Source organism: Quercus lobata, chromosome 3, assembly GCF_001633185.2.
Source record: "Quercus lobata isolate SW786 chromosome 3, ValleyOak3.0 Primary Assembly, whole genome shotgun sequence".
In the NCBI taxonomy this organism is placed as follows: domain Eukaryota; kingdom Viridiplantae; phylum Streptophyta; class Magnoliopsida; order Fagales; family Fagaceae; genus Quercus; species Quercus lobata.
The window spans coordinates 13,989,933-14,004,905 of NC_044906.1; the positions used below are offsets into that span (position 1 = coordinate 13,989,933).

The window sequence follows — 14,973 nt, forward strand, 5'->3', positions numbered from 1 at the left end:
TGGCTTGGGGAGAAAAACGTGTATATCAAAGGTATTTTTTCATGAAAAAGAGTTGGAAAAAACAATGAATGAAACTTGAAAATGAGCTCTCGCTCCAAGCCTTGTGGACTATCTAGGGAAGAGGAAGAAGAACTTGCCAGAAGCAAGAAAAAGGTTAAGGACGTTCATCATGCTAGTTTTAATGATGGATCCAATGAAAACAAGCTTTCTCAGAACCAACAGAACGCTTGGTTTTCACCCAAAGACTCCTTTAAAGACAAACTGGTAGGAGTTATTCCAGGTGCTTATGCCAAAGCTTTCGACTTCACAGACTATATGGAAGCAGAGGACGGAGCGAAATCAGATGAAGAGGTGGAGGACCTCCGTGAGGGACTTGCTGTTGTGAAGCTAACTAGGGACACCAAACTCCATATTAGGAGTCCTTGGTTAAGAGCACTGATTATAAAGCTATATGGGAAAACCATGGGCCTTCACTTCCTTCAAACCAAGCTTAACTTTCTATGGAAGCCAGTTGGGAGATTAGACTGCGTGGATTTGGGGAACGAGTTCTACTTAGTCCGTTTTTCATTGAAAGAAGACATGGATGCAATCCTGGAAAAGGGGTCGTGGTTCATCGGTGGGCATTATCTGTCCATTCGGCCATGGGAGCCTTTCTTCAAACCATCCATAACGAGCGTTTCATTGATAGCGGTATGGGTTAGGCTCCATGAGTTTCCTATGGAGTTGTATGAAGCTGAGGTCTTGAAGTAGATTGGTGCATCCATAGGCAAGGTTCTCCGGATAGACACTTACACTGCCATGGAAGCCAGAGGGAGATATGCTAGGTTGTGCATTCAAGTGGATACTAATAAGCCATTTATCAACACCGTTCTCATCGGAAAATTTGAGTAGTCCGTTATCTATGAAGGAATACATGAGCTGTGTTTTTCCTGTGGTAGGGTAGGCCACAAAAGGGACTCATGCTCGTACACTATCAAAAACCCAAAACCGTCGGTGGCAGAAATTCCGTCAAAAGGAGGAGGAGGTCGGACTTAAAGCCGACACAGGTTGCATGATGCATCCAATACCATGCCAGGTAGTGGCATGACAAAAGAGCAGATACGGAGGAGGACAAGTATGGGCCTTGGTTGCTTGTGACACGTAGAAGGATGGGACAAAGAAGGAGCAGAAATTCCGTTAGACCAGAGGTCCCCACAAGACTCGTGTCGAGCTTAGAGACTAAAGAAAGCCAACACGAAATTACCAATAATTCTATTAAAATGGGCCGACATGTGGAGTTAGGCGTTGAAACAAAAGACAAATTCTTATATAGTGGGCCAACGAAGTTGGGTCTCGTGCTCAAGGAGTTCAATATTAAAGGGAAAGCCCAAATGGAGCCCCACATTTGGTCCAGCCCATCAGTCCAGGGTAAAAATGAATTAGCTAGAAGTAGGGTAGCCAAGAGCTCCATTAGGTCAGCCGAAGGAAAAAGTGAAAAGCAAAATCTAAGTTCATCATCTTCTTGGTCCTTACTTAGCAACAAAGGCACCAAAGGCTTTAATGGCCCTTTCCAATTCACTGCTTCATCCAGCATCGGTTTGGGTCATCAAGTCCAAGATTCTCCTCCTTGTACCCTAAAAGAAGATGAAGAGCAGGAGGGGTTACTTCGTCAAGGCACGAATGGGTTTGTTGCTAAACGAGAAATGGGTCCCTCAAAGAACTCTCCTTCATTCCTTAATGATTACGAAGAGGTGCAAGATCAGCCCTATGAGGAGGGAACCAAACTTGTTAGGAATGGAGCATCTTCTGACCTTGTGCTCAGAGAAATGGCAGATAAAGGAGAGACTTGTGATGAACAGATGGAAGTGGAGGAAGGAGGCGGACTTGCAAATTCCACATGATGAGTTTTCTATGGATTTTTTTTTTCATGAATATTATAGTTTGGAATAGTAGGGGTGTTCTAAAGCCCAAATTTCAGTCTCATGTCAAGGAGACAACCCAAAACCACAATCCTGCTATTTTGGTGGTTACGGAAACTTGGCTAAGGGGTGACAGAGCTAAGGAGATAATAGACCGTCTTCCTTTTGAGGGTGCCATTTATACCGAGAAGATTGGTTTGGCTGGAGGAATCTAGTTGCTTTGGAATTCAGATATGGTAGAGGTGGTGCAACTTGCTAACACAAAGCAAGAGATTCATGTGGAAGTGAAGGTACACTCCTCTAACCAATCTTGGATATTCTCTGTTATATATGCTAGTCCTAGGAGTGCAGAAAGATGTATTCTCTGGGAAAATCTAGCTAAGGTTTTTGAGTTACATAATAAGCCTTGGGTGATAGCTGGAGATTTCAATGAATCGCTTGCAGAAGAGGATAAATTTGGGGGCAGGCTAGTGAGCATATCTAGATCTCTCCTCTTTAAAGAATGCATGGATAAGTGAAATATGGTGGACATGGGATTTAGTGGGCTGAGATTTACCTGGTCTAATAGAAGGGATGTTAATAACCTGATTTAGGAAAAAATTGACAGGTTCTTTATGAACTCTAGCTGGTGTTTGCTCTACCCAGATGCCATAGCAACTCATCTAACAAGATGTCATTCAGACCATTGCCCTATACTTAAGGAAACCAATCCTAGAAGACCCACTCAATTGAGTAGACCCTTAAGATTTCAAAGTTTTTGGCTCTCTGACCCCTCCTTTCCAAACGTGGCTAACCAGGCTTGGAGACAATCAAGGAAGCTTTCAAAAGCTATGGAAGCTTTCTCCAAAGAAGCTATAGTATGGAACAAAAACCACTTCAGAAATATCTTTGGCAAAAAGAGAAGAATTATGGCTCAGTTAAGGGGTATTCAAATGGCTATGGCCTCCAATCCCTCCTCCTCCCTAATCATTCTTGAGAATTAACTTTTGAGAGAGTTTGATGTTGTTCTTGATCAGGAAGCCGAATTATGGGCTCTTAAATCTAGAATTAACTAGATGGTGCTGGGTGATAGAAACACTTCCTTTTATCATGTGTCCGCGCTTGCCAGAAGAAAGAGAAACCTCATTACATCAGCCAAGAATGAGGTTGGAGAGTGGCTGTTTAAGGAAAGAGAGGTCATGAATCATTTCAGGGAAGGGTTCATTAGTCTTTACTCCACATCTCAAGAGTCAGCTACCTGGGGACTTGATTATCATTCTAAGTGACAATCCAAGCTGTCGAATGAAGAGAAAAACAATATTAGCCTTATGGTGACAGATGAAGAAATCTTTACAGCCCTCTGGTCCATGAAGGCTTTCAAGGCCCTAGGACCAGACGAGTTCCATGCGGGCTTTTTTCAAAGGTTTTGGCTCATCGTGGGCAACTCGGTTAAAGAAGAGATAAAGAAAATCTTTGGGACCAAGAAAATTCCAGACTACCTGAACAGAACTAGCATCGTTCTTATCCCGAAAGTGCAAGGGCCAGAGTCTATCAATAACTATCACCCCATAAGCCTTTGCAACACAGTTTATAAGATTATAACTAAAGTCATAGTTAATAGGCTTAGGCCTTATTTGGATAAGCTTCTCTCTCCCTGCCAAATTGCTTTCATCCCCAGTAGAAGGGGAGTGGATAATGCGATTATTGTTTAAGAGATCATTCACACAATGGGCAAAACGAAAGGGAGAGTGGGGTATATGGCCGTAAAGATTGACCTGGAGAAGGCCTATGACAAACTTGAATGGAGCTTCATAAGGGGAATTTTGAGAAGATAAAACCTACAAGATAATCTTATTGAGCTTATTATGAGCTGTATTTCAACAATCTCGACGTCTCTTCTTTTTAATGGGGGAAGCTTAGATTCATTTAAGGGTCATCAAATAGCCCACGGCCCACAGCTCAACCCAGAAACCCGGCGGCCCACTAGGCTAATGGGCAGCCCGGCTCGTTGTTATTGAGGCCCATGGGTAGCCCACTAGCCCAGTGGGTCTGGCCGTGGTCTAGTTTTTATGCCCATGGGTACCCTGTGGGTTAGCCCAGTTGCCCAACCCGTTGCCCAGCCCGTTGGCCTAACCCAATAACTCATAATTCATAACAAAAATATATAGAAAGTGTATGAAGAATTGATCTTAAGATATTATAGAGAAATTTCTTAAGAGAACTCCCTCAACCACTAAAATACTCAAAGTAATTGTGCTAAACTTAGTTTACTAAATATATATTTTTCTAGTAGTCTAGCAAATTTGAATTAACCATTTGACATTTTTATTTTATTTTATTAAAGATAAAAAATAAAAAACTATTTAAAACCTTAATAAAAAAAACTTAAATAGGTTTCCATCAACAAAACAAAAAATTAAATAGATTTGATTGTAAACACATTTGTAATTAAGTATTAAAATCTTTAATTATTTCCTTTAAAAAAATAGATTGATTATTCCCTTATAAAAAATTGATTCTTTCTTTATAAAAATAATAAAATAATATGCTAACACAAGCCCATAAATAACCTATTAGGCCCAACCCAATAGCCCAGCTTGCTAAAGACAAACTAGGTATTGCCCATGGGCAGGGTCATGGGCTGAGGTTTTCTCTTTCGGCCCAGTTTGACTTGGCTCGTTAACTAGTTAATAGCCCATTATGCCCAGTGTATTGTGCCCATGGGCCAAGTAAAAATGGGCCAGACTGGCCCGGCTCAGCCTATTGACAACCCTTAGATTCATTTCACCCTATTAGAGGGATAAGACAGGGTGATCCTATTTCCCCTTACATTTTTATCCTTTGCATGGATTTTCTAGGCCAATTGATCCAAGAGAAATGTGAGGTTAAAAAGTGGTGCCTAGTGAAAGCTTCAAGAAGTGGCATGGAAAAGTTGAAGTATTTTCCAAATTCTTAGTTCATGTGAAACCAAACGCATCTTATGCTTGGAGAGTATATTAGGGGTTGTTTGGTAAGAGTATTTAAATATAATTTTTTATTTTGCAATCTATAAAATGGTGGGTCTCACACTTGAATTTATTGTTTGTCTAATATTTTCTAAATACAGTTTTCAAAAAACTGTATCCTATTTTCCTTATTTAAAAAATATTTTAAAAACTGCTTAAGGGGTGTTTTCAGGATATAAAAAATGTTTTTAATGACATAGTTGTAAATAAATTGAAAACAGTGAACCCCACATATTTGTCTAAACTCTTTTATCTCTTAAATTTAGGAGTTTATCTTTATCACAAAAAGAATTCTCACACTTCAAATTTGAAACTTATTATTAAAAATAAAATAAAAAACATGATGAGCTCTATTTCTTTATCATTATCCACACAAAAAAAGAGAGAGTAATATATAGATTCTACACGTTACTTTTTATAAATTTTTTTTTTTAAAATTTCAAAAATAGAAATGATCTCCCAAACAATTATTTTTGTTTTTAGTATTTTAAAAATTGTTCTTAAAAGTGTGAACCAAACACGTAAAATATAAAAATTATTATTTGAAAACTAGTTTCAAGTTCAATTTTTTGAAACTTGTTTTTATATTGTTTTGAAAACAAAAACAAAAATTCTCCTACCAATCAGGCCCTTACAATTCCAATTTGTGACTTTTTAAATCATTTTGTAACTTGATTGCAACTTTTCAAGTTTTGAGAACTAGATTGAAACTTTTATATTTTCTAGATATCAAATAAATTTTTTTTTCCAGATTAGTCGTTTCATCATTACTAGTTGTTAAAAAAAAAAACAAAAAAACTTATTCCATATTTGAATAATGTCAATTTTACAAATACCAATGGATGAAATGACTAACTTGATGGAAAAGTTAAAAGTTCAAGGATTAAAATGACAAAAATTAAAATTTTTAACGATGAAAATGACAATTCACACAAGTATGTGCATCTTCACTTTTTATTTATTATTTATTTTTTATTTATTTAAGATTCACTAAATTCCCTTTGAGAATATCAATTCTACAATGAGCTATAAAAGATCATGGTCTACAGTAAAATATTTGATGCAAGTTTAGATCATGTGTCTTTAAAAGCTACTTTAAGATGACCCAAAATTGTTGCCTAGGACGTAGGAGAGAGAGAGAGAGAGATAATTAGATGGTCATTTTCAAAATCTTAATAACATTCAAAGAAAGTAACAAAGCATTACATTCTATAAAGGGAAGCAAAAGCAATGAAAGTACAATTTGTAATGTGTAACATTGAATGGGGTCTATTGAAAGGTTGATAATCTAAGCATGGTTTTGAAACTCAGACCATTCAAAGAACCAAAGAAGGAAGAGGTTCAAAGTTTTCGAGGTTGGACTGAGGTCGAACCGTGATCGAACCATGATGAAGTCATAATTAATTTAATAGTTATTTAAAATATAGATAAATATAATAAATTAGTACAAGGAGAAAAACTGTCTAAAATAATTCAAATAAATATAAAGACCATCATTCAAATGTATTTTTTATATCATAACTTTCATTATGGTGTTTCAAAAATCAACATAATATTATTATTAATTGTTAATAATAATAATAATAATAATAATAATAATTAGTTTATATTATACTATCAAAATAAAATAGATTTATATTATAAACAAAATGAATGTCTACAAAGTTATATATTTTTATGCAAATATGTATAATATTGTACACTTTTTTATAAATTTATATAATATTATACACAATTATTTAATCTATAATATAAATCCTAATTTACAATAACAGTACATAGATGGTTATTGAGAAGAACAGTACATGAATTTAACATATGAATATGTGGGTTTGTAGTACCAATAAATAATGCAATTAAATATTTAAATGTCCTATAAATAATGCAATTAAATGAAAAAAGTTTTAAAAAATTTAAAAGCAAATGAATGGTGAAAGTGTGGCCAGATGTCCAACTTTTTCATGGGGAAGGGGTAGTGTCTACCATATTGGTAGACAGCTTTATTGGAAAAGAAAAAATCTAGACTTTTGATTTCTTTTGGTTTTGGGCAACAATGACAAAAGAAGAAAGGAAATGCCAAAGAAGCAAGAAGAATAAACGCAGAAGAATGGAGAAGAAGGAAAAATTGGAAAGCGCAGAAGAAGGGGTAAAGATAAGGTTTGTGCTTTTCATTTCCTTTTTATTTTGTGGACTTAAGTGTGTTTTGAGACTGCATTTTCGGATTTGTGGTGAGGATGAGAGATAAAAAGACAAGGTTCAATAGAGAAAATGGCACAACGCTGCTCCTTTTTCTTATCTTTTCCAGCTTCGACCTGGCCCGTAAGACCCGGCCACGGTTCTCCAACCCGAATGGTTCGAAAGATTCACTGTTTTTTTTTGTGTATAGCAGGTTTTGGAGTTAAAAGAACCATCTCAAAGGGCGGTTCTCGGTTAATCGAGTCGAACCATACGGTCCGGTCCGAATTTCAAAACCATGAATTTAAGGCTGGCATGGCAAAACTTTCTTAATTTCTTAGTTATAAAATTTTGGGTAAACTACATCTTTGGTCCTTAACCTTTGCTATAAATGTCAATTTGGTTCCTAATGATTCAAAGGTGTCAGTTTAGTCCTTAACTTTTTGATATTATGTCAAAATAATCATTGCAATTAAGTAATGGATGGAAAATATAGACATGATTAACAAAGATATTAAAATATTATTATTTTTGCCAAGTAAGTTGTCACGTGTCATTCAACTAAAAAATGAAAAAAGAAAGCCAATTGATTTGAGAACATAATCTATTGTGAAAGGAGAATGAAGGGGAAGGGGGAGATCGAAGAGTCTAAGAGTGCTCAATCTACGGCGAGGGCAACCCACCCATCCACGACGCAGCTGATATAGCTAATGGAGAGGCCTGGCTGAGTGGAGATCAGCGACCCACAACGCTCCTTTGTTCCGTCATCCTTGTCTTCTATGTTCATTAACCGCTTCAGCACAACACTCCTTTGTTCCATCACTCATCTCCTCACTCGCCGCTGCAACACAATGCTCCTTTGTTCCGTCACTCATCTCCTTATCCGCATCGACAAACTCAATCAACTCATCAGGTGCCTGAAGAATCATTTAGTAATATATTACTAAATCATGTCTATGTGACTGTGTCCTCCATATAAGCCAACAATTGTTATGCCTTTCACAAAATTTCTATTTTATAGACCGTGTTTTGATTTTGAAATTTTTTATTATATAAAGGGTATATCTAATTGTTATTCTTGTTGAAATGTATCTTGAGGATTATTTTATTTTTTTAATTCTAATTTACAATAGTTTTCATTTGGATTGTTTGTTATTTCTGTAATCGGTGTTTTTATTGTTAAAATAAATTATGAAAATATAAAATGGATTCGGGACCTTTGTTTTAGTTTTTCGGGATTTTTCTAAGAAAAAATTTTGAATTATAACACCAAAACATTTCATTAAGGCTTGAAGGAGCTTATTCAATATAAGATTCAGAAATTCTACAATTTCAAAACGCATAATTATTTATACTTGTGTTTAATCATGAACTCCGCAAACAACAGCAATATTATTAAGTTTATTAAATCCGCAAACAAGGCCATAATTTTGTGGCTTCAATACAGTCCATAAGAAAATCACTTCAGATATCAATGCAAAGTTATAAATACTGCCTTGTGGCCATTTTTGGTTTGTTAGTGCTGGAACAAAATATTTTGACTTCCGTTAATTTCAGAGTACCGTATATATAATACATATATTTTCATAAACACAAAACCAGCATTTTGATAACTAAAAAATGTTCTAATTCACTCACAAAAGAATTATGATTTTTAATTTCAAATTCTATTTTAATATCAAAACATAAAAAAATGATTCACATATATGCAGGTTAAGGACTGATATACTGTGATTGAACCTTACACTCAAAATACAGATATTGAATCATGTTGTCAACGAACACAGATGGCCAAGTTGATTGTACTGTAATGTTGGCCAGTATTCACATATGTGCTGGTAAAGGAATGCTATAATGTGATTGAACCCTATGCTCAAAATACAGATATTGGATTACTTTGTCAATAAACACAGATAGCCAAGTTTTTGGCCAGTATTTTGAGCTAGACAGAATTGGTAGCCAGTACAGAAAGTTTTGGCCACCTGACTGATACAAAATGATATAACTTTGGATCAATGTATTTTCTCCAAGAATTTATTCTCTCTCATGAAATTTCCTCAAACCTAAAATGTCTCCTTAAAGGATGATATTCAGGAAAAAAAAAACTAAAGAAGAGGAGCAAAGGATTTATTAATATTCTCATTCAGCAACATTTGCTCTACAAATAAAAACCTCACATAACATTTTCTTCTCAATTCTTAATTTTTCTTTATTTCAATCTTTCCCAATTTGAAGAGGCAACATGACATTAGCACATAGCAGTTGAAGCAACCATCCAGAAAACAACAAAATTAAACTGTTAAAGAAGTAAAGATTAGTCTCAGCTGAGAATTAATACCTGCACAGTAGAGGTATTCTCAAAGAAATTTCGAAGTGGTGGCTTCATGTCAAGGCGTATTCTTGTATCACCCATCTTTGGAAAAGTATTATGAGCATGACCCTGACGAATTTTGTACAAGAGCTTGATCATAATTTGCAAGCAAAGCAAATCATCTAGTAGTTCATCATGTAAGAAGAGAAGCAAGACAAGAATAAAACATAGTTACGTACAACATCATTTCCAGCAACAAATGCTCCAGAGGCAGCAGTAATGGCAAAAAGTATGCCAACAGGAAGGGCAAGTCTCTTTACTTTGGTCGCTCCACGAACCCAAGCTACTGATTCAGCAGGTGGCTCGGGCATAACAACAGAAACAGCAGTCCAGAAAAGGCAATAGGAAATTGCAGATGCTGAGAATAGATGAGATGCGAGACGGAAATCATCTAGTAGTTCATCATGAGCATGTTCAGATGCTTGCACCTATTGAGAAAGGATATAAAATTATTATTATATTTAGACCCATCTAAAACAAAATAAACATCCCAAAAATTTTCCACAATAACAAAAATTACCAATAGAAAACTAAAAACAATTAAGCACAATTGACTGATTTTACCAAAAACGAACAACCCAGTTCTTTTTAAAAAAAATTTCAAAATAATTTTGTTATTGAGAGTTTAGCATATTGACCACAATGATAAGTGTGAGCCTCATTTGAGTCAGCAGAGCCTCCACTAGCTAAGTCTGAGAGAGCCCTAATAGTAATGAAATGTTTTCGTTGTTGAAGACTTATCGGTGCCATAAAGCACTCTCTCTCTCTCTCTCTCTCTCTCTCTCTCTCTCTCTCTCTCTCTCTCTCTCTCTCTCTGGGTTTCGTAAAATTTATACAAACTCGTCATTCTAAAGCCATTTGGTATTTATTTCTATAAAATATTGGAACGTGTAATTTGAACATAATTGGTTGTTAAAAGGTCAATTTTCATCTCTATACTTTATTCGAATCAGCATGGTGGCAAGTTGGTATATTTTTTGCCGAGCAACTCTGGTTCGAATCCTTCACGCCTGCAATTTTATTTTTTTGAATTTTCAATTTTTGGTCCATAAGCTGAAAAGCCCACAAGATCCTACGCCTAAGAAAAACCCTAGTTCATCCCAAATCTTCTTTCCTTCAATGTCGGTGATAACAACCACCGATTTTCCTCTCTTTCTCTGCCCTTTTGTTCGAAGTCTCCATCGTTTCTTGTCACTAAAATCTTAGTATATCTCATCCTTATTCTTTAGTTTTCCATCTGGGTTTTTTGCCGTTTGGCTTTTGTATTGTTGAATTGTTATTAATCTTGTTTTGTTTTTGTTTTCTTATTGGTTTCGCAGGGTCAGGGATAGACATAGGTGGGGGCCCGGCCCCTTTGGCCCAAATTTTTTTATGGTAAAAATACAAAACTAACCGTCTAACTTTCAGCTTTTGTCATTTTAGTCCTCTAACTTTCAGTTTTGTCATTTCAGTTCCCTAACTTTCAATTTTTGTCAATGAAGTATTCCGTTAATCCTAAGTTACCGGCTGTCGTTAAAGTGACTTTTTTTTTTAAAAAAATATTCAAAATTAAAAAAAAAACTGTAAAAAAAAAAAAAAAAAACATTTAAGGGGACAACGTCTTTCCCCTTTCCCTGAAATCAAAATTCAAAACCCAAAGTCTATTTTTCATCTTCCAAATTTCCAAATTCCCATTTATTTCAGTTCCAGTTTAGAGCAAGAAAGAAGTATGGGTGCAGCAAGTAAAGCTTCTTGGATGGTGGCAGCAAGTATTGGTGCAGTTGAGGCCTTGAAAGACCAAGGTGTTTGTAGATGGAACTATCCTGTAAGGTCACTTCACCAGCATGCGAAGAACATTATCAGATCATACTATCAAGCCAAGAAACTCTCCACTCAGTCTTCCACACAGAGCTAACAACCACACATCAAACCAAACAATACAAACAATCACAAAAGCAAAATTAACCACAAAAATCATTGAATCAAACACAATCACCATAATTCAAAATAAGAAAAACTAAATAATTATCCATCTATATCATCTAATTACCTTGAAATATCTCAAGATTCACCAAAATATCCAATTTTTTTTTTCAAAATTAAAATAGAAGAACCTCTATCACTCTGTCTCTCTCTCTCTCTCTCTCTATCTCTCTCACTTAGTCCAGAGGGACTTCCATGTCACCATCGGAGATCTCCTGCTGCAAATCCTTAGGGTCTTTCCCATCGACCGTGCAACCCACAGAGACGCACGTGCCGAGAATCTCCTTGACAGTCCCACTGAGGTCTTTGGCCATGGATCTAGGGCACGTAACCTTGGTGGTCTCAATGACGTCGTCGAGGGAGATATTCCTGTTGTGCTTGATATTCTTCATCTTCTTTCGGTCACGCTCCAGCTTCATCAGTGCCTTGATGACCAGAGCCGCCGCCGATGGCACCACCGACACCTTGGCCTGACGATTTTGCACAGTTAGCTTCACGCGGACCGATCTTTAGGGCAAATGAACTCGCAGTACCGACCTCACCTCCCGTGACTCGGTCTCTCTCTCAAACCAACCCAGTTTTCCTTAAAATTAGAAATTCATCGTGTGTTCTGGTTTTGATTTCAAGGGAAGGGGAACGGCATTGTTCCCTTTCAATGTTTTCTTCTTCTTCTTCCTTTTTTTTTTTTTTTTTTTTTTTTTAACTTACAGCTTTTTTTTTTTTTTAATTCTGAAATTAAAAAAAAAAAAACCAAAACAGCATCGTTTTGGCTCACTTAACGGCAACAAGTAACTGAGGTTTAACAGAATATTACATTGACAAAAATTGAAAATTAGGGGACTGAAATGACAAAACTGAAAGTTAGAGAACTGAAATGACAAAAACTGAAAATTAAAGGGTTAATTTTGTATTTTTACATTTTTTTTAAAGTAGGTTAATTAAAAAAAAGAAAAAAAGAAAAAAAAAGACTTGACCCCCTTACAAAAAGCTTGTCCCCTCTGAAATTGTAAACCATTAACCCACCCGGCCAACCCACATGTTAAAAAAGAAAAAAGAAAAAAAAGTTGAGTCCAAAAATGTAAAACCAGCAATCCGCCTGAAGACTCCAGTCTCCTCTCCAAAGTCCGAACGGAAAAACAAAAGAAAAAAAGAAAAGAAAACCTAAGGCTGAAAAAAAAGACAGAGTGACAGGCGAGAGACTCAGAGTGAGAGAGACTGCCGCTGCCCATGCCGTGAGTGAAGCTGCCAAAACGTGAGGTGTTATAGTTCCAAATAAATAATTAATCATAATTGTTTGCAGATATAAAATCACACACACGCACATACAAGCTTTTTTTTTATTGGTAAGTTATACATCCACCCAATTGGTTTTAAGCCCAGGACCTCACCCACCAGCCATTCATTCATATGGGGGAAGGAAGTGCAATTTTATGCGCTTAGCAATGTCCTGTTTCTAACTGCATAACTTTGTATCAAAGGCATCCAAAAGAGAACCTCAATCAGAAGTTTTTACAAAGAGATGAAAAGAAATGGAAGGAAAATCATAAAATTTCTATGTAGTCCATATTCATCTCCAAGAAATCTCACAAAGTTCTTAATTCTGAAAGACAGTAGAACTAATATCATCCACCCAATTCTGGAAGATTGGAAGTATCTAGCTAAGGGAAGCTCAACAACATGGGCATAACAGGAAAAACATATTCTCCTACTAAAATAGATAACAAAGCAAAGGGAAAAATCCAAATGAAAATTAATATAAAGCCAAGATGTTTTCGAAATGGTAATAAATTAAGAGAGCAATCCAGCAGAACATAAAAAGAAGGTTCTTTAGTTTTTCTCTTGCAGTATCTATCCGCAGAACTAAAAATAAAGATAAAACTAAGCAAATAACAGCATATTAAACTAAAAGGATCAAGCAGCAGTTGCCAGACACATAGTCAGAACAAATACACCTCAAAGCTATACAATGACTTCTTGGACGAAAAATAGCCATGCACGTCCTAAACGATAATGAATAAAACCAGGAAATCCAAAGAAACCCCAACTGAGTCCAAGAAAGAACAAAGAAAAAATCAATGCATAGAGGAGACAAACAAAACCACAATCAGAGTCATTTACAGAGCTAATCAACCAAAAAAAAAATTAAAAATTGAAAATAATAGATAGTTCAAATCCATCAAACACCCAACTTAGTCCACATAGCAGAGCTTAAACATATTAACAAGAAAAACAGGAAAACCAATCTCAGAAAAATCCAACTGAAACCCAGAAAAAATAAGCCAAATAAAACACAAATTAACCATCAATTCCCCATATGATCAAACAAAACCACCAAAATAAGACTGGAAATCAACTTTCACTAATCAAAATAAGAGAAACCTAGACCACATTTCTTCACAATTGAACACCCAAAACACAAAAGAGGAAGATAAGAGTTGAGAGAGACAAACCTGTGTTGCCGCGAGAAAAAGAGAAAGAGCTTGGGTGAGGAAGAGAGAGCATTATAGAGTTTCTGGAGCTGATTAAAAATTGAGAACAAAGTGTGATTTCTAAATTTTTGGGTTTGTGAGGTGATTTCAAATCAATGGATTTGATTCCTCTCCTTTTAAGTTACCCAAACAAAGAATTTGGATTTAGGCCCCTCAAATCCAAATCCTAGTCCAAATCCATGCCATCCAAACAGACCATAAATGAGTGCAAAAACCAGCCCTAAACAATGCAAAAATATAGCGTTTATTTACTTAAGGATATTATTTCATTGCATAACAAATTATTGAGCGAAAAATCGGAATCAATGAATACTATCACAAAAATAAACAACTATGTGAAGGATTTGTCTCTCCATCCTTTACCCAATATTGCAAACCCATGTCTAAACTCAACTATCTTATATTCTTATCTCTTGATGACTATCAAAATTCCATGCCGTTGCAGCTGATTGGCCTGTGTCATTAGTCAAATTTTCGCGCATGCATGAATTCAGCTCTGCTGTATGCATCATGCCATGACAATCTTGTAACTGAATTTATTGGTCATCTACATCTTTATCCAAGGAGGCTGAAAAATAGCTCATGATAAAGCCATCCAGATCTCCTTCAAGGACAGAATCAGGATCTGAGACCGCATAGCCAGTCACCATGCGGTAATGCTGCAATGAAATTATGAAAGTATTAGAGGAAGTTAGTTAGTGATGCTTAGATTGTCCATGGTTATACTAACAAACAGGTTATGTCAGTGAGAGATTGTGTATGTAGTGCATTCATCTGAGCCTGGCGAGCCATCTCAAGTTGGTCCAATTGAGACTGAAGCACAGCCATAGCTGAAGCCTTATTTTGATGTTGTGATCTGTGTTTACAACAGAAACGTATCTTTGGAATTGAGAAAAATAACCAAATGACAAAGCATAAAGGAATGGTTTTTTTCCTTTTTACACACCACATTTCATACCTTTCATTTTGACAAGTGGCAGTAACTCCTGTAGGGATGTGAACTATGAACTATCCTCACAGCACTCTCAGTCGTATTAGCATGCTGGCCGCCAGCACCCCCAGCACGAAATCGCTCAATACGGAGATCAGATTCA

General features: G+C 36.1%; 2 protein-coding genes across 2 annotated transcripts; one reads left to right on the plus strand and one right to left on the minus strand.

Moving 5' to 3' along the window:
* The first annotated feature begins 2,131 nt into the window (after positions 1-2,131).
* On the plus strand, positions 2,132-2,881 carry LOC115980375. The gene is made up of 2 exons (XM_031102630.1): positions 2,132-2,364; positions 2,506-2,881. The coding sequence occupies exons 1-2, from the start codon at positions 2,132-2,134 to the stop codon at positions 2,879-2,881; spliced, it is 609 nt and encodes a 202-aa protein (XP_030958490.1).
* Positions 2,882-11,566: 8,685 nt separating this feature from the next.
* Positions 11,567-14,529, minus strand: LOC115980376 (60S ribosomal protein L12-like). The gene is made up of 2 exons (XM_031102631.1): positions 14,431-14,529; positions 11,567-11,881 (listed from the first exon to the last, which is right to left on the minus strand). Exons 1-2 carry the CDS (start codon positions 14,527-14,529, stop codon positions 11,567-11,569), a joined length of 414 nt encoding a protein of 137 aa, XP_030958491.1.
* Between the last annotated feature and the right edge of the window lie 444 nt (positions 14,530-14,973).

Excerpts from the sequence above, each read along its gene's own strand:
- LOC115980375 (XM_031102630.1), top strand. The coding sequence starts at position 2,132 with ATGGTAGAGGTGGTGCAACTTGCTAACACAAAGCAAGAGATTCATGTG. Across the intron at positions 2,365-2,505 it reads GAGGATAAATTTGGGGGCAG|GTTCTTTATGAACTCTAGCT; the intron begins GCTAGTGAGCAT and ends AAAAATTGACAG.
- LOC115980376 (XM_031102631.1), bottom strand. The coding sequence starts at position 14,529 with ATGGTGACTGGCTATGCGGTCTCAGATCCTGATTCTGTCCTTGAAGGA. Across the intron at positions 11,882-14,430 it reads CAGCCTCCTTGGATAAAGAT|CTAACTGTGCAAAATCGTCA; the intron begins GTAGATGACCAA and ends GTCCGCGTGAAG.